The following is a 19,453-nucleotide window of genomic DNA, read 5'->3' as shown; positions in this document are numbered from 1 at the left end:
CAAGAGGGTGGCCCCACTCAGGAACAATTCCGCCAGGAACAAAGAGCGTGTCCCTCCCTCGAGGGACTCCGACACCAGGCCCTCGCCCAGAGCGCAGGAGATACCTCGGGGGCCCACTGGATTTACTTGGACAACGAGCTGCTCTACAGTGAGCAAAAGATCGCCGAGCTGGGAGCCAGCCGGGTGCTGGTGGTCCCCCTCCGATTCAGAGACTTCCTATTGAACTTGGCACATGATGTGCCCCTTGCTGGGCACCTGGGGCAGGACAAGACGTACAGCCGCCTGGTGACCCACTTCTACTGGCCGAAGATGTGGAACGATGTAGCAAACCACTGCCGGGCCTGCCCTACCTGCCAGGCCAGCGGGAAGAGCGGTCGAAAACTCAGTCCCCCTGCAACGCTTTCCCATCGTCACCACCCCCTTTGAGCGGGTGGGAATCGACATTGTGGGGCCCCTGGAGCCCCGGACAGCACAGGGACACCGATTCATACTTGTCCTGGTGGTCCATGCCACCCGCTATCCAGAGGCTGTACCTCTCCGGACCGTGACGGCGCCTGTGGTGGGCCGAGCCCTGATGGGGATCTTCTCGCGGGTGGGCTTCCCCCGAGAAGTCGTCAGTGACAGGGGCACGAACTTTATCTCCAAGTACATGAAGTCCCTATGGCAACAATGCGGAGTCACCTACAAATTCACGACCCCCTATCACCCGCAAGGGAACGGACTAGTAGAACTATTTAACCGCACTCTCAAGGGGATGATCATGGGCCTGGAAGAACCCTTACGTCGCCAATGGGACGTGCTGCTCCCGTGCCTCCTGTTCGCTTACAGAGAAGTCCCCCAGAAATCCCTGGGCTTCAGTCCGTTCAAACTATTGTATGGACACCCCGTCCGGGGCCCCCTCAGCCTGGTCAAAGAAGGGTGGGAAGTGGCTCCTCAGAAGACTCCCCCTGATGTATACAAGTACCTCTTGACTCTCCGTAACCAGACCCGGCGGTTCAGGGAACTTGCCAAGGCCAACCTCGAAGCCAGCCAAAAAGACAGGAAGCGCTGGTATGATCAGCATGCTTCATCCATCGAGTTCGAACCGGGACAACAGGTCTGGGTGATGTCCCCGGTTGAACCTTGCGCCCTCCAGGACAAATGGATGGGACCCTTCAAAGTGGTGGAGCGCAAGTGACCCGTCACCTACCTGGTAGACATGGAGTCACCCCGAAACCCCCTACGTGTCCTCCACGCCAATAGACTCAAGCCCCACTTTGTGCGCTCTGAACTTAGCCTCCTGATGGCTACCGACAGTGGGGCTGAAGAAGACTCCGAGCCCCTCCCTGATCTTCTGAAAACGCTCGAAGGACGGCTCCGTGGAGGGAGTCCACCTCTCCGATGCCCTGTCTCCAGCGCAACGCCAAGACTGTCAAGAACTGCTACTCCAATTTGCCGACCTATTCTCCCTCATCCCTGGGGTCACCCCCTGGTGTCTCCACGACGTTGACACCGGGGATAGCCCCCCTATCCGACACAGGGCGTACAGGGTACCTGATCGAGTACGCGCCTGCATCCAGTCGGAGGTCTCCAAAATGCTGGCTCTGGGAGTGATCGAGCCGTCCGACAGCCCCTGGGCCAGCCCGGTTGTGCTGGTCCCTAAGGCCGCCGTCCCGGGCGTCGCCCCCGAGCTCAGATTCTGTGTGGACTATCGAGGGCTGAACGCCGCCACCAGGACCGACGCTCATCCCATTCCCCGGGCAGATGAGCTGATTGATCGCATGGGGGCCACCCGCTACCTGAGCATCTTCGACTTGACAGCGGGCTATTGGCAGATCGGCCTCACCCCAGGGGCCCAGGAGCGATCAGCCTTCTCTACCCCGGATGGCCACTACCACTTCAAGGTGATGCCATTCGGAATGAAAAACGCCCCCGCCACCTTCCAGAGGTCCCTGAACAAGGTGCTGGCGGGGCTCGAGGAATTCAGCGCCGCCTATCTGGACGATATTGCTGTGTACAGCCGCCACTGGGCAGAACACCTCCCCCACCTCAGAGGTCCTGAACGCCCTCCGGCAGGCCGGGCTCACCATCAAGGCCAGCAAGTGCCAGATCGGCCAAGGGTCCGTAACCTACCTGGGGCACCAGGTGGGAAGTGGCCTGGTGGCCCCCCTCCAGCTCAAGATTGCCGCCATCCAGGCCTGGGTGCCCCCGGTCACCCAAACAGAGGTCCGAGCCTTCCTGGGGCTCACAGAGTACTACCGGCGCTTCGTAAAAGACTATGGCAGCATCGTGGGGCCCCTCACAGAACTCACGTCCAAGAAGAACCCCAAGACAGTCAACTGGACTCCTGAATGTCAGGCGGCCTTTGAGAAGTTGAAGTCCGCCATGTGCACCGCTCCCGTGCTCCAGGCCCCCGACTACAGCCGGGAATTCATTGTACAAACAGACGCCTCAGATCATGGCGTTGGGGCCGTCCTCTCCCAACTCAACCCTGAGGGAGTCGATCAGCCAGTGGCCTTCATCAGCCGACGCCTGCTGGCCCGAGAACAGCGCTGGAGCACCATCGAGCGGGAGGCCTTCGCCGTAGTGTGGGCCCTCAAGAAGCTCCGGCCCTACCTCTTCGGTACCCACTTCCGGGTGCAGACAGATCACCGACCCCTGCAATGGCTGATGCAGATGTGGGGGGAAAACCCGAAGCTGTTGCGTTGGTCCATCTCCCTGCAGGTGATGGATTTCACTGTGGAGCATCGCCCCGGCCAGGACCACGCCAACGCAGACGGCCTGTCCCGCTTCTTCCGCCTCGGCGAGGAGAGTACCCAAGAGGATGGGTGACTCTCCCTGCCTTCAGCTGGGGGGGACGCATGTTGGACAGGCCTCGTGGAAGGCCCGATCCCTCCCCGCATGGCGGGTCACGGACCCCTGCTCCTCCTGTTTCCCGGACAAGAACAACCCCTGCAACCCGCCGGGGCAACCCACGACCCTTCCCCGACGGAACCCCAGCTCCTGAACACCCCAGTATCGGCTGGCCCGGGCCCCCTCCAGAACCACTGTCCCCGGCCCAGCCGCCATTTTGGACACTACACGACCAGGCCGCGTGGCCTCGGGTCGACCTCGGGCCCGGGCAGGCCCTGACATCGAGGCACCACCATCCGTCCAGGGGGTGAAGAGACCACTTGGCGGGTCAATGGAAGGAGGAGTGTCAATGGCTCTCCTCTGCCAGGTGTCGATCGCCCCTAGCCTCCCTGGGCGCTGGCTCCACCCCCCTGCTGGGTGTCTGGACTCCCTCATCCCGGACCTCCCGACCTCCAAGTGCGAGGGTCAGGACATCAAAGGGCGCCAGACCTATAACTGGGGCAGCTCCAGAGCAGGAAGGCAGTTGTATCCTGGAGTCGAGAGACACCGAGACGAACTCATCCTTGGAAGCCTGCTGGCGCTGCCGCGGCTCATCTTTGTGAACCATCTTCAAGGCCTGCTGGCGCTGCCGCGGCCCTCCTCGTCGTGAACCATCTACCAGGCCTGCTGGCGCTGCCGCGGCCCCTCCTTACGAACCCTCCAGCTCGAGGATTGTGAGCTCCACCTTTTGCTGCCTCTGTACCAGACCGGTATTCAGACTGTCCCGCTACCCCTTTTCCCCCAAAGAGACTAGAATTGACGGGATCCCCGTATCCTGGTCCCACTGTACCGCTCATTCACCTTGCCTAAAAGATATATAAAAGTGTGCAGAATTCATCTCTGTGTGGCGTCTATCTGTGGGGGGAAGTTACCTATCTGTACGATTACCGGAGAGGGCCCTCGCCGGAGGCCTCTCCCCCTGTGCTTGGCCGACCCTCCGGGTCCCCGTCTAACAGTTGCTCTATATACGCACTGGACTATAATGGAGTACCGTGTGTATAGAGTCCACCAACCCCAGAGGTATAACAGAGGCTAAAGTCAGAACTGACCTTACTCTCCAAAGTGGTAGCTTGTTCGAACAGTAAGGCAGTACCAGAGGACAGTGTAAAGCATTTGTTGTACACGCTCAATCAGCAAAAGGTTTCAAACACTCAAGGACTGAACTCCAGGCCAATTGTTTTTATATCCACAGATATAGTTGTTTTTATTTTTAGAACCAACAGTTATAAAAATATACTTTCCTCGTTATGAGTACTCTCATGTAATTACTTTGCAAAGGAGCAATAAAGTTTGTGCACACAGTAAATGCAGTCTTGGTAGTAAGCAACACAATCCTAGAACACACTATAGCATTGAGCTCAATGGGTTTTCTACACTTAAGTACAGTTGATTACTATGCAGATTACTTTGGTAGTTCCAGGACTAGATCATAGATTCAGTTCTGGGGTCTAAGCTGAAACCAGATTAGCAAAAACTTTTAGTTACTGTAGTACATTTTCATGAATATAAAGCTGTTTTAAAAGTTCACACTTGAAACTTTTCAATGAAAATCTGACAATTTTATTTTATGGGAGAAAATTGAGGTTGCAGGTAAAGTAAGATTGCGTTACTTTTGTAATCCAGCACTGGTCTCCTGGGGCCAGCACTGGGGTCTTAACTTAGAACCGGTTGGTAATTGCGTTTCAATATTTCGTAGGATTTTTAAAGAATATTTCTTACAGTGCCCAGGAATGGCCCTGGGTACTGTAGGGGCACAGGGCTCATTCACCTGTGCCCACACCTCTGGCATAGGGCTCCCAGCTAGAGGGGTGACTTAAGTATGCCAGGGCAGTGGGTTCTGTGGGCATGGCACACAGGGATGTGTGCCATGTCGACTCTTGGTTTAGTTCTGTACTTAGGCACTCAGCGTGCAAAGGCAGCATGTGTGTGCCAGGGTACAGTTGAGGGTGGCACAATAAGTGCTGCTGCCCTCAGGGGTCTTCTCTGGTCACCATGCCCTGGGTATCTAGGGTACCATTTACTAGGGGCTGACAGGTGGCCAGAGAGGCCAATTGGGTTCTTAGTTTCAGCACAGTTTTAGGGAAGGAACACAGGCCCTGTGTACCAGGTTGGCAGGAACCCAGGGTACACTCAGTCAAAGCACATCAGCAGTTCATAAAAAAGTGGGGGCATACCAAGGCAAGAAAGATGGCACTTTCTCAGTGTTGTTGGTTTGTATGAATCCTTAAAAGAATGCAAATGTACAAAAACGGATTTACTTACCTTTCTTCTAGGAAATGTCCCAGTGTGATATTTAGGCATATTACACTGAGTAGAGAAAGTAACTTGAAAAGTAATCTGAAAAGTAACCTGAAAAGTAATTCAAACTGCTTTATAAACACATACTGTGCCTGTAGCCAATCCAATTGAATTCAGCTCTGTTCCAACTGTATCTGAACTGTATTATTCTTGCAAAGTAGTATTAAAATTGCCTGTACCCGGCCTGGCTTGGTTCTAAAAAATAAAATACAACTAAATTATATTTTTTATACAAGGAAATTGGTCAGAGTTGAGTCTGAGTGTGTAACATCATTTCTTGGTGAGGTGCTCTTTACTTTTATCTCTGCCCACCTTTGGGGTTCCACTGGACTCTGTGCACACTATACCTTATTTTGGTATAGTACATACAGAGGCAGCTTCCTACAGCTGTTATAAAGAAAATAAGTATATCACATAGATTGTTCCATTCAGAGAATAAAGTTAGAGTGCAGATAGTAGAGATAAGCTTTCTTATGTCTCCCGAAACTCCTTGTTGGTGTTCACAACCAGTAACAAGAAACGGCAGAGTGATGGACAGAAGGGCTTTTACGCCACTCTGCCTCCTAAGTTTCACAAATGTCTGTAATGTGACCGTTTAAACCTAATAAGGTGAAAATAGTTCTCATTGATCTTATGGGAAGATATTTATTTATTCATTCATGTCATCTACAAGCGGTGGTGTTGTGGCTATTTTGTCAGTGTGAAGTAGATTGTTTCCTTCTCCACTTGTTCCTAGCTACCGGTTGAGTTTTCTACACTACAGAGGGGAGGCTTACATCCTTAATAGTAGTATATAAGCTATAACTTGTCTGGGTGCCCCAGATCGCCAAACTCATCAAATGGAAACTTCAGCAATATATCTATCTTGCTTTTGAAAACATTCAGAAACATTTATACTGGTAAAGACTTCACATTTAGCCTGAGCAAACGCAGCATCTGTTCGCATTTTTAAACACCACATCAATTAAGTGAAGTTAATGTTTGTGTGACAGTAAGATTCTTGCAGAGACTAACCCCATTGCACATTATGTAGCAGAGCTGCGCATACCTTTGCATCCAGCATCCTTTATTACTTATTTTATGACTAATGTAGGAAACTGTTTTTTTCTTGTAGTACACTGAATAAAACGAGTTCCCCAACTCCATGATGGCTTCACTGAAAATATGGATGTCTGGTGCCAAACATCTTGTCTTTAGAAACGCACACTTATTCCAGTGTTGGATTTTTTTTTTTTTAAATGCCCTTAGGGCATTATAGACGTGCCCCTTGAAATACTACCAGCCTCTGGTGTGCTTGTTGACTGGATTCTGCCAACCTGCCACCCGAGACAATGTTCTGGCCTCCTAGGGTGAGAGAGAGCCTTCTGCTGTCTCCGTCTGGAACAAAAGCCTGTCCAGGAAAAAGGTCTAACCCTCCCGCCCACAGTATGACTTGCTGAATAGCCGCCATGGGCTGGCAAGCTTCAAAGATGCTGTTGCCTCTGGAATGCTAATCTGACTCCCCTCACAGGAGAGGAAGCCACCACCCCCTGTCCGGAGCCTACTTAGAAGCTGGATATGTGGGGAAAAGTAGCTAAGTTGCTAGAAGTCCCACCAAGGCTGGTACCACCCTGGCTTGTAGAACTGCAGGGTGGACCCGCATTTTCAGAGTTTGCCTTCTTTATGATGGCAAACCTACGAATTCTGGGATAGGGCTATGACCACTTCCCACAGGAAAAGGCCATATATGGGGCATAGTGACCCCATGGGTCAGTAACCCATTCGCTACTACCCCAAACTCCCCTAGCGCCCTTAAATTCAGTATTTAGGAGAGTCTGTGGCACCAGAGAAGCAGATCCTGCAGTACGGACACTGAGGACCTGCAAAGAGCAAGAAGATGACGTGTGACTGACCCGGCGCCAACCCTGCTGGCCTGCCTGTAGTCTCCTACTCCTGCCCCAAAGACGTCTTGCTCTGCATCTGTATTCCAGAAACCTGGGAGACCTGCCTGCCTTTGACAAAGAACGTGGAACTCTTGGATTGGTCGAACCAGTCTCCTGCACTTCGCAGGCCAAGTCCAAAGCAGCAACAAAGTGCTTGCCGGTGGGTCTGGCGAGGGGGTGACCCAAAGCAAAGTGGCAGGAGCACCCAAAAATGGTAGTTGGCTCTCAGACGTTCCGAGCCCCTACCTCAGTCCCAGTGACTTCCAGCCTATGAAGTCCCTTTCAACATCATTTGCTGCAGCCAAGGTTTGATGGTAAGCAGCCCGGCCACCAAACCCGTTAGTCTTCACTCCCACAAGAGGGCACTTCACAGACCTGCAACCGGCGTAAGAAACGACCCCACTACTGTGAATTTCCATCTCCTTTTTGGTGGCGTCAACTGTGTTAGAAACAGTCTTGGCACGACCACCATTTGTTGACGGATTGACTGAGTCGCATCTTTAGCGCACCTGCCCCTGGTGTCGGACATTTCCACATGTCCCTGCATCCAGAGTCCCAGGGCAAGGTAATCTAAAACTGCCTTTTCCACTCTGGTCGTGGGACCCCCAAGTGCCCATTGGCACAAAACTTGCAAAAGGTTGTGTGCTTTTACCACCAACTGCAACAGTCTTTGAATGACAATCCTTCTTGTCACCCGATTTCCCCCATTGCTTGCAATCCAAAATTGTTTGACGGTGGTGCAGGTTACCGCTGGGTATCCTACATTTACCTCCACAGTAAATACTTGACTGTGTTTAAGCATTTTCTTCTGCAACTGTCTTCTACTGTATTTCCGAAACACACTTGCCTGATAGGATTGATTTTGGTGCCTAAACGTATATAAAGATACTTGGTATTTTTCATAAATTGATGTCTTGATTCATGTTGTAATTTATTAATCATTGTGTTTATTTGCATATGTCTTACGCGCATCTGTGTTAAGCCTACTGCTGCTCAACCACACTACCCACCCATAGCACACTTTGGTATTGCATAGCAAGCACCTCTTCCATAGTAAGGGAACCCCTAGGCTCTTTACACTGTATATTAGGTTATTGATATATCACATAAAGAGCCTGCTTTCTACAAACAGCTATAGGGTAGATTGGATTTAAGTCAGAAGTTTCCAAAGGTCTGGAGACAAATGCAAGTGTCTTGTTTATTGTAGGTCACAGACATTTAAATGGGAACCCTTATTGGGCAGAAGAGTCATTCTAGAGGAAATACCGAACTGACTGGAGGAATGGAATACAAGCAAAAAAACTGTTTCCCCAGTTTAGAGATCTAATTTCCCCTCTCTATGGTCCCCTTCCTTAGGGCTACTGTTACATTTCTTTCCACCTAGGAAAGTGTTGCACTGTAGAACACCTTAAAGCGCCAGCACTGGGCTTGGAGTTAATAATTAAGCAATTACTTAAATATATTATTTCAGCGGTCTCCTTGATCGGTAAATTAGAACGTCCATGCTAGTATGTTGGCTCTGATTTCTTGCCATTGGATGACGCCTTGTTTCTTCCCAGTTAACAGAGGGTATCTGATGTGAAAAATATAGGTTAACTTGTGGACTCGTTAGTCAAAGGTGCCATTCAGAAGTGCTAATTTGTTCAAACAGGCAAACTGTAATTGTGTCCAACCAGACTTTTGGTTATATACTATACTGCTTGACCTTTTTTTTTTTTTTAGCAAGTCAGACCATCTGGTAGGACAGGTTTCCCTGTGCCGCTTACACACTCTGCAGAGGTTCCAAATCCAATAATGTTTGCTATATGTCCCAGCTCTGAATACAGACTGATACATTCTTGAGGTGCAAAGTGTGTTTCCATTCTCGTGGTGTGCTTGGCTAACACAAGTGTTGTAGACTGGACAGTCCAGTAGATTCTTCACTTAGGCAACCAAGAGCTTGTGCTTTACATGTGGATGATTCATGGTCTGAACAATTTATTGTCACTTTGTGGCTTTCCAGTTTGTTATTGAAGTGTATGTTTTTTAAAATACCAGCTTCATATTGTTCCTTGCATCTTCCAAGATGTGATATATATATATATATATATCTCCCTCTCCCTCACTGCCCCCTTCTGGTGTTCTTACAGGATAATTTAAGTTGTTGACTTTGATTCATCACCCCATCTTCTTTTTGAGGTGTTCTAATAGAGAAGCTGCGAAACTTGTGTGACCTCTACGTTCAAAGTTTAAACTGGACGTTCTACCTTCCCCTTAGCCGCATACATTAGGCATCTACACCATTCATCCTACAGTAAAAGGAGTTGATCTTGCTCTTTTTCTCCCCTAGGATAGTAATGAGACTGGATATAATATACCTTGCTGTAGCAAAGTTCCCTTAAAATTATACAACTGCCATCTATCCCATTGTTTCTCCTCCACTAACGTGGAATTTCAGGTACGAGAAACCTATTGTTTTGTGGCTTATCTCCTGGGGTCTCCACCACTGAGACAAATGTCTAGGATCAAAAAAATATAACCTCAGAATAAGGCTCCAATTTTTAACAGTTTTCTATTGTGATGCGAAGGCAGGTGGGAGTGGGCGGTTTTAAAATTGGGATGCAAATGAAGAGGTGCTTAAAAGGGGAAGGAAGTGCTTAATTGAACAGAATTTAAAGTCCATGAAGTGGACCGTGACATTTTACTGCCTTTTTTTTGTGCAGCTGCTTCTGATGGAACGAAAACTGCAAGAAGTGCATCCACTTTTGACGCTTTGTGGTCAAATTGTCGAAAACTGGCAAGGAAATCCCATCCAAAAGGAGTCGCTCAGGGTTTTTTTCTTGGTGCTGCAGGTGACCCATTACTTGGATGCGGGACAGGTAGGATTTTAATTAAATCCCTTTTTGTTAAGCATGTTTTCTCATACTTAATTTATTCAATATATATTGAAAAAAGACATCAAATGTGAGTAAAGTTGGAAAAAACTGAACTTTTTGTAGTTCTGTGATGAATTCACATGATTACATTGCCCTTTATACAGTTTTTGTCAAGCTTGTTTGTAGATCTGAATTAATATACCCAAATGAGTTCCACACTTGTATTTTACTGCTTATTTAATTTATTTATTTATTTATTTATTTAAAAATTTATAAAGCGCGGCGTATACCCGTGGGTGTCTTGGCGCTATAATTTGCTGAAAATCTCAGAGTGAGGTGGTATATTCCTTCAGACGTATTATTTCTGAGCGGATTATTGATCAAATAACCATGTTTTTACCAGTTTTCTAAACTGAAGTAACGATGGTGCCAGTTTTATTTCCTTTGGGAGCATGTTCCAGATTTTGGCTGCAGCATTGGTAAAACTTCTATCGCCCCATGTCACCGTCCTGGTGCGAGGCACTACCAGTAGGTGACTGTGTTCGGAGCGTAAGGATCTTTTTGGTGAATAATATTGAAGTTTTTGTTTTAGAAAAGCTGGTCCTAGACCCTTGAGAGCTTTACCAGTACTGTGTATATGAAGTTTAAGTTGGGTAACTTCATTTATTATCCAGTATTGGGGTATCTTTCATAGATTCACATGCTTAAATAAGAGCAAGCGGTGTCTCAGGGATATATCGATCCTTAGCGGGCGGTGGGTAGAAGTAATAGACACTTGCTGAGAAATGTTGCCCAGAATAAAACATAGAAATATACATGTGTATATTATAACTGCATGCATAACCTACTTAAGCATAAAGATCGATGCAAGTTAAACAAACGCCTGTAATTAGAGACTCAACTTATTGGAACTTATGTTGAAGCACTGCTCGAACCACAGCTGCGTCACTGTGCTGCGCGGATTTTAGGCAGGTAGTGATGGGTAAACTTGTGGGTTTCTTAAAGGTTTGCCATCCTTTATGTGACCAAATTGAATTGCAGCAGAAATCCATCTGGCTGTAGTTGGTTTTGTCACAGGTGCTCCTTGACTGCCCCAACCATAAGCCACTAATAGCTGGTCAGTTTTGCGGATGTCTTTAGTTCTTTGTAACTAAAACTTGATGTTTAAAGTGTGAATTGCTTGCTTGGCTGTCGTAGCCGGATTGGGAAAGTCCTCCGGTTGACCGGTTTATTAAGGTGAAGCTGAATGGGAACCATTTGGTATAAATTTGGGATCAGTTCTCAGAAGTACAAATTCATTTGTGAATTGCAAGAAAGGTTCTTTAGTAGTGAATGCCTGTATCTCGCTAACACTGCTGGTGGATGTGAGAGTGAGGAGAAGAGCCACTTTCCATGTGAGGCATTTTAGTTCAGCCCTATGGATTGATTTGAAACGTTGCTTCATCAATTGCAAAAGTACCACATTGAGACATGATTCTGGAGGCGGGGCTCTTACTGGCAGGAATGTTCGAAAAAGTCCTTTCATGAATTGCTTTACATGTCTGGAAGAACAGAGGAAGTGTCGGTACCTGGAAAAGGCAGTACGGTGTACCTTTACAGATGCAAAAACTAGGCCTAACTGAACTAGAGTGAGCAGATATGTTAAGATTTGCCCTGGCGAAGCTTCAAAAGGATGCAAATTATTGTTTTGCACAAAATACAGTATCTCCAATATTTCAGTATGTAAGTTTTGTTGGTGCTTTTTGCCTTGCATTTGGAAAGAATGGTCCTGCATTCTTGAGCTGTTTCTACGTCCCGTAACTCATAGAATTCAGGAGCCAAGCATGCAAGTGAAGGCTTCTGAAAGAGAAAGCTCCGATAACCAGTGTTTCCTGTGCCCACTGGGTGTGATCTGCAGGAGACTACTGCATTCTGTCCTCATTTTGGTTAGGACCCTGGCTATCAATGGGATGGGGGGGGGAAAGCATATAAATATATACCGGACCATTGCATTGAAAGGGCATTCCTGGACTACCCTGGGAAAGGTAATCTGCTGGCATAAAACCGGCATTTGTTGTTGCTGTTCGTCGCAAAGCGATCCAGTGGTAGTTTTCCCCATTGTGAGAAGATCTTCTCCAGCTGATGATGGTCCAGCTCCCACTTGTGGCAACTGCTGTTAGTCTTGCTGAGTGTCTGCCAATGTATTGTGAAGACCTTCAACATGTTCAGGTTTTAGGGATATGCCGTGAGCCATTGCTTTTGGGCTTCTTGTGAGTGTGTGTGAGAGACTTTGTTCCTCCTTGCTTGTTGATGTAATACATGCTGGTCGTATTGTCCATACGAACCAGCACTGCAGATCCTTGGTGGGAAAGCTTGCAGGGTTAGAAATTGCTTTTTATTACAGACTGTTTACATCATTCTTTGAGAAGACCATGTGCCCTGGATTTGGAGGTCTTGCAGATGCACTCACCTGACATCCATAGATACGTCCCTCATGACGATGAAATCTGGGATGGATGGTAGGAATGTGAGGCACTAGGTTTATTGCAGAAGAAAGCCTATCTAGGAGCGATTTGTGCATTTTCACTGAACACGCACTGGTTTTTTTTTTATGTTCTGTGCCAAGTGAACCAACCGATCTTGCCACTCATGTGATAAAAAGCCTTTTTTCTGACCTGTATCCAGGTTGGCTCCCAGGAACGTTTGTGTTTGAGTAGGGATGAGAGAAGATTTGTGATGTTTTACAGTAAGGCATAATTTACAAAGCTGAGGTAGGCAGTCATTTGCAGCTTCTGAGGGTTGTTGTGCAGTTGGGGCTTCTACCAGCGAGTCGTTTAGGTAGGGAAATACCTGATGACCTCTCTTTATCATCGTGGCTACCACTGGCGCGAGGCCTTTGGTAAATATCCGTGGGGTGGATTTTAGTACGAAGGGAAGGACCTTGAATTGGAAATGGGTACCAACTACTGTGAACATTGGGTACCTTTGATGATTGAGATGAATGGGGATGTGAAAGAAAAGTGTCTTCCACATGTAGATAAGTTATATTACCTTCACCGTTGAGGCGATTCAAGGTATCCGAATTTGTAACCATCCTGAATGTCAAAATTGTTAGGTTCCCTGAGGCCTAATATAGGCCCCCTGACTTTATGCATATGAGAAAGAAACAGGAGTAGAACCCCTTTCCCTTTTGGGTTACAAAAACTTCCTCTATGGCTCCCTTGAGGAGCTTACTGTTGACCTCCTTTCTTAATAAGTGAAGACGAAGGGAGTAGCTCTCCCCGGAGGGGAGTTCCGTGGTCATTGTACAAATTCTCCGGTACAGCACCCAGTTGCTCCACAGATTGATGTGGCTGGATATTTTCGTGGCGACGGGAAAGAGTCATAGGGGGTACCTGAGTGAGGTCATAGTTTGCGACCTGTGTCTCCGCCTTGAGAAAGTGTTCTCGTTCGGGATCCCTGTTTGGAGAAGCCAGCTGTTGACTGTCAATAAGAGGGCTGCTGGTAACCCTGTCTGTACTGGGACTGGGAGGACTGATACTGTTGGGTGCACTGGCATCCACCCTTATAGCCTAAAAACCCCTGACCATGCGCACCTCGAATGGGCTGTTTATGATACTGCATGGTGCCCAGAGATTTGGCAGTATCGGTGTCTGTTTTGATGGTCAGTAAAGACTCATCCATGTGTTTTAAAAAAAAAACCCTTTCCATCAATCGATATGTCCCGGATTTTGGCCTAAATGTTGCTGCTTTCAGCCACCCCTGACGTTTTAGAACTGCTGCGCCGGCTAACTGCTGAAAACCAGTTATAGCTGTATCCATCACGCAGTCAGTTTTTTTTCTTGTTTCCTGTTGCTTGTCATCCGGGATGAAATCCAACATAGATGCCATATCAGACCACATCTGCCGATCATAGTGACCCAAAATTGCCACAGCATTGGGGGCCCGAATTGGGATGACAGACATTGAGGAGAAGCGTGTCCCAATAACTCCTAATCTGCGTCCTCCTTTGTCAGGAGGCATGGGAATTGGCGTTGTGGGATTTCTGGGTCTTGAGATGCCCAGTGAGACATGCCGGGGAGTCCTCAGGGGGCATCTATTTTTTGTCAATTAAATGAAGGACAGCAGTCATCGAAGCTGGTGTTTTCATTAATTTCCTTTAGCTTCTTCTGCCAATTATAGGTATGGAGTGTACCGATTTTCTTTTTTGCTCTTTAAAATCGTATACGAAGCAGCCTGGCTGCTTCAACACCATAGGGAGGTGAAGCCTAGTGGTCGCTCTCTCCATTAGATTGTGGAAAACTTCAATATCGTCCCGTGGAGAGTCAGTTGGATGATGTGGAAGATGGTGTAGGGATTATGTGATCATCCCACTCAGTCTGCAATGGAGGGTCATGAATCCCGTACTCCTCACCCGCTTCGTCAGAAGAGGATGGATAGTCCCTTGGAGGTAAATGCGCTGATGGACGAGGAGTTAAACTTGGTGTGAGTGGAGGTGGCGTATTTGGATTCAAACGGGCAGCAGGTTGCATTTGCGGATGTACAGGACGTTCTTTCCGTGGCTGAGAATGTCTTCCTGTAATATGACAGTGAATGTCTTCCTGTAATATGACAGTAACTCCTGTAGGTCCTCAATTAAGGATGGCAGTAGGTGTTCAGTATAATGCCTGGGGGTCTAGAATAGGCTCAAATTGTCTTTGAGGAGCAGGGCAGTAATGTTGATAATACTTCTCTTCATCATCCTAGTCTAAGTCCTGAAATTTTACATGCAGCTCAGACTCTGTTGCCAGTGCCAAAAGGACCTTCCTCACCCGAATCCTGAAGATCCAATAGGTGACTCTGTGGTATCAGACACCTTGCTTAGTGAGGTGATCTCTGGGCGTAGAAATGTCTTATGCAATTTGATTTGTACTCTGTTGGCTGATGTTGCCTTTCGGTTCCATCTTTGATAGATTTCTCATCGACGAGGCCCCCGTCGATGGATTCGGTGATGGCTGGACCGACTGCAATGGTGATCCTCTCTTTGACAAGTGCAGTTGATTGTGGCTTTGTCGATCGACTGTCTGCAGTGACAATGTTGTGGATGGTTGAATTGTCTTATGGGAGAGTTGATGGCAGCTGTGGTTGACGTTATAGACGCAGACTGCCGCGACAACGAGATAGAAGTACTGGTTGCCGTCTGTGCTTGGGCCGTCAATGGAGATGGCGTTGCTCGGAACTTATGAGAGGTTTTATTTTTTCCTGTATTAGAAGAGGTGTCATGAGGGTGTACTTTCTCCTTTTGAGAGAGTAGATGGTACAGATAAGGCTGGCTCTGAGGAGAGTTTAGAGTTTCTCCTTTATATGAGAGTCCTTAGCCCTGGAAGTTTTAAAACGTTTTTTGGCCCCTTCAGAAACATTCTCATGGGACCGGGCTCTTTTGCGATACTTGAGAGGCCTTGTCCTCATCGCATAATGTCTTGTGTGACTTAATTTTTTCAAGTCACAAAAGTAGCCTCCCCCTCTTTCCCTTAAGGTTTTAGAGGAAAAATTGTGACATATTTTGCACTTTTGCCTCATGTTGGGGATGGAGGCAGTAAATGCAGTTCTTATGTGGGTCATCCACATAAACCCTTTTCTTCCCCCAAGATTTGCAGGTACAAAACAGGCCTTTTTCTTCAGACATGTTAGCAGAAATATAAAGTTCTAGTAGTAGTTTTAGGAGAAAAAAAACTGAGCAGAGCTCAGGGTAACTTCCTTCACACCCGACGTGCGATGAGTTTGAGGGATTCGGCCTCTTTTTTGAAATTATTCAATAGGGTGCTAGCTACTGAATGGTTTTATATGAAATGTGGTCTTTTTTAAAAAAAAAAGAAGAGCTGCATTGGGAATCCCATGGTACCATAGTCAAGTAGTATGTAAATTTACCATAGGCTATAATGGCACTAGGCCATGCCTTCAAAAATTAGATCTAACAAGCAGATTTTGACATGTAACAAAAGGGCCTGATCTCTTGTAATTGAGATATCAACATGCCCAGGTGTTTGTGCAGGGATTGTTATTTGACGGAGCACTTGTAATGGAGGCGTGGGTGTAGTTGGTTGGAGGGTGTCACATTGGGAATCTGGTGCCATCCAGCTACTGATTGTCTGAGGTCTGTAAAACCCAGGAGAGTTGGGAGGCGTTTAGGGACCTTGTATAAGCTACTGTGACATCAATCAGTTAAAACAGTGCCTTCCCATAAAATGCTGGCCAAAATGCAACAAAGCAACTTAGCTGGTGACATGATTATCTAAATGACGGTTACAGATCATACTCTTAATCTGTAGATCGTATATTTATTTGAAGGTTTGGAGATGCAGCTGATGAGTATCAGAACATATTAGAGTGGGCAACACCGTACTATCCATTAATGTGTCCGTTTTCGTGCCTGTTGTACATTTGTATCTAGTAAGTGATGCGTCATGCAAAATTAGGTGCCAGGTACAGATATGCATTCAAATAGCTGGTTTAAATGTCTTTAAGGATTTAGTGCCAAACAGGTTTTTTTAAATTAATATCCTTCAAATCCACCCTCCATCTCTGGTGCAATAATGACGACTTTTTGAAACAGGTCAAAAGTGTCAAGCCATGCTTGAAGCAGCTCCAGCAGTGCATCCAGACCATTTCAACCCTCCATGATGACGAGATTCTCCCTAGTAACCCCGCTGACCTTTTCCACTGGCTGCCCAAGGAACATATGTGTGTATTGGTGTACCTGGTGAGTTCCTCCTATTCCTTTCACTCTGTCTCACGGAACACGTGTTGTGGGAACTCGTGCATTGTCAGTTTTCACTGGTGTCTAAAATCGCATCTTAATCAGATCTGAACCAGTTTCACTGAAAAGTCTTGCATAAGTACACATCATTCTGCAACACTGAACTACAACTCTGAATCCAGGCGGATAATGCATCAGTAAAGTGATCGATAGAACTGTTGTCAAGCTATCTTTCTATTACCTTCCATCGAACACTGACCTTGCCCCTCTTTCAATCTAGCCCTCTTGTTACCCCTGTATCAAACCTCTTGCATCAAATCTCTATGGAATTTTTCTTTTAAATGGTAGTTTATGAACCACCCAGAAGAGTACTGGACTCCAGACCGAGGTCCTTCTATTTTTAAAAGACTGGCCATTCATCTGGCTCTGGTTTCAGTTGCAGGAACTCTGAGAGATCACTGTACGTTTCTTTGGACTAATTCTAAAATAATCTGCTCAGACTCCCACATTAGGTTTTCACTGATGTTGTATATTAAGCTATTGTCATTTTAAATGGCACACAGTAGAGTAGAGGGAGCAAAGCATTGAGCTACTGGATTCTAGCACCTTTTCACTGGCTCCCACATAAAATCGAGATTTGAAGGGGGGGGGGGGGGCGGGTGCACCTGTGTGCATTAAGTTGGAGATCCTCCTTACCTGTGTGTGATAGTGAGACATCTTGAAAACAGTGGGTCTTATGAAAGTTTGTTTATACCAGTGTTGCAAGAGCTCTGGATGAGGGAACCCACATCAATGTATTCAAGCTCCCTTGTTTGCATTCATGAAAATACACAGAACTGTATCAACTCAGCAGACTGAGCGTCTGTCAGATGAGTTCTTAAATCAGTTAACTCTCCCGTTGACAGGGAATAATAATTTAAAATAAAGCTAGATGGCCAATATTATTTTAGAGCAAACTGCTCTCACCACTATGTGTGAACTGACTCGCTCCTAGTAAGATTGGATTGAGTGCCTGCTTCAGAAATGGCCATTCGCTATCTGCTCTTTGAAGTCCAGATGAGGTCCAGCCTAGACCTAACCTCATAACTGCAACCAAATAATAGTGGACCAACTTATTTTAATTCTGGGTAAAAGCTATTCAGTCACAACAAGGAACACTGTGCAGAAGGCCTCCAGGATATGTAGCTTTGCTTTCAAAATGCATAAAAGCTTTGAATGGCTAGCATTACCTCTGTGCCCACGATAGCATCCCATCTCAAGCAAATACAAATGTTAATCTAGCCATTCTTGGCAAATTATCTTGGACCACCCTACTGCTTATGGTGATTCTTTTGTGTGAGGGTTGTGTTCAAGAGTAGCAGTGGGGAAGCAGAGGAAGTGAGTCTTGCTTGACAGCGATCACATTGGTTTGTTATGTGCTTGTTTATTTTATGCTTCTCGAAAACATAAGTTGAATTAGTACCATGGAATTGTGACCAAATTTGGCAGTGATACTCTTGCTTGGGTGTGGTAGGTGAAGGCTTAAGATCACTGGACATTTGCTTCTTGCTGTTAACAATGCTGTGTATCCTCAATAGGTGACGGTGATGCACTCCATGCAAGCAGGATACCTGGAAAAGGCACAGAAGTACACGGACAAAGCACTCATGCAGTTAGAAAAGCTGAAAAGTAAGACTCAAAGTATTACAATTAACTTTTTGGTACTGTGATTATAGCTCCCTGAGCTGTTGGCATAACCAGACTGCCTCATAACACCATATGTAGTCTGACGTGGGAATCCTTTTTCTTTTTAAAAGAGAAAAGGTGAAATGTCCTTAACCATGCAGCCTTGAAAAGAGATAAAATGAGCCCCTTTGCAGGCTGCCTATGGACTTCTACTCTCACAGAAGCAGTGCAATGACCACCCCATTGCTCTGTTTATCAGCTCTTTGAAACTGAAGTGCCAGATATAAATACTTAACTTTTTAAATATACTATGTAGTTTTACTTGGAATCGAAAGGAATGTCATCTCCATGTGAGTTCTTAATGCTTGGAGACAGAACTGCCTGTCTATAACTTGCAGGGCTATCATAAGCTGGGTGCAAGGTGAATGGATGTAACTTAGCCTGACAAAATACAATTATTCTCTACAAGTACCATTGCTGGATGTTGAACTGAGAGAAAAGGTTATGAATAGAAACATTGTTAATCCTTGTTCAACACATTTATTTAACTGTATCACCCAGTGTTTGAACCTTTTGTTATGTGGCATGGCTCATGTACAACTTGTGTTTATTTCTCATCTCTCACAGTGTTAGACAGCAGTTCGATTTTATCATCCTTCCAGGTCATTTTGTTGGAACATATAATTATGTGCCGCTTAGTGACTGGACACAAAGCTACTGCCCTGCAGGAGGTATGTTCCATTCTTGTCACTTCAGTGCATCGCAGTGGTTTAGGATATTATCTAGGTGATCAGAATTCTGTAGCTTTAACTATTATAACTTCATATTTAACATTACGTGGAATGATCTCTTTGAAAGACTGAAGTAGCAGAATTTTGGTCTGCCTTCTATACTTTTGATCATAGATGTTTTTTATTTTATTTTTTTATACATTTTAATTGAATCGGGAAACAGCAAGAGACATTGTAAAAAAACAGAACATAATAGCAACACGCAGACAAGACAAAATCATGGAGTAATGATTATAAATACAATACCGTATAAACACTTGAGAGATACATAACTAAATGAGAGAAAAACACAGGGGAGGAAAATGGCACAAAACAGCAAGGCGAAGAAAAGGAGTG

The 19,453-nt window shown here is 46.3% G+C and overlaps 1 protein-coding gene across 1 annotated transcript in view; it reads left to right on the top strand.

Moving 5' to 3' along the window:
* MAU2 (MAU2 sister chromatid cohesion factor) overlaps positions 1-19,453 on the top strand; it is a 195,121-nt gene that overhangs the window by 73,795 nt on the left and 101,873 nt on the right. Inside the window, exons 7-10 of the mRNA XM_086946848.1 lie at positions 9,794-9,949; positions 16,518-16,664; positions 18,239-18,329; positions 18,954-19,057. Of these exons, the coding sequence (XP_086802974.1) occupies positions 9,794-9,949; positions 16,518-16,664; positions 18,239-18,329; positions 18,954-19,057 (498 nt within the window). The remainder of the gene's footprint in view (positions 1-9,793; positions 9,950-16,517; positions 16,665-18,238; positions 18,330-18,953; positions 19,058-19,453) is intronic.

The sequence above is a fragment of the Lissotriton vulgaris genome, chromosome 12 (assembly GCF_964263255.1).
Source record: "Lissotriton vulgaris chromosome 12, aLisVul1.2, whole genome shotgun sequence".
In the NCBI taxonomy this organism is placed as follows: Eukaryota; Metazoa; Chordata; class Amphibia; order Caudata; family Salamandridae; genus Lissotriton; species Lissotriton vulgaris.
This window is presented reverse-complemented; position numbering and strand designations above follow the sequence as displayed.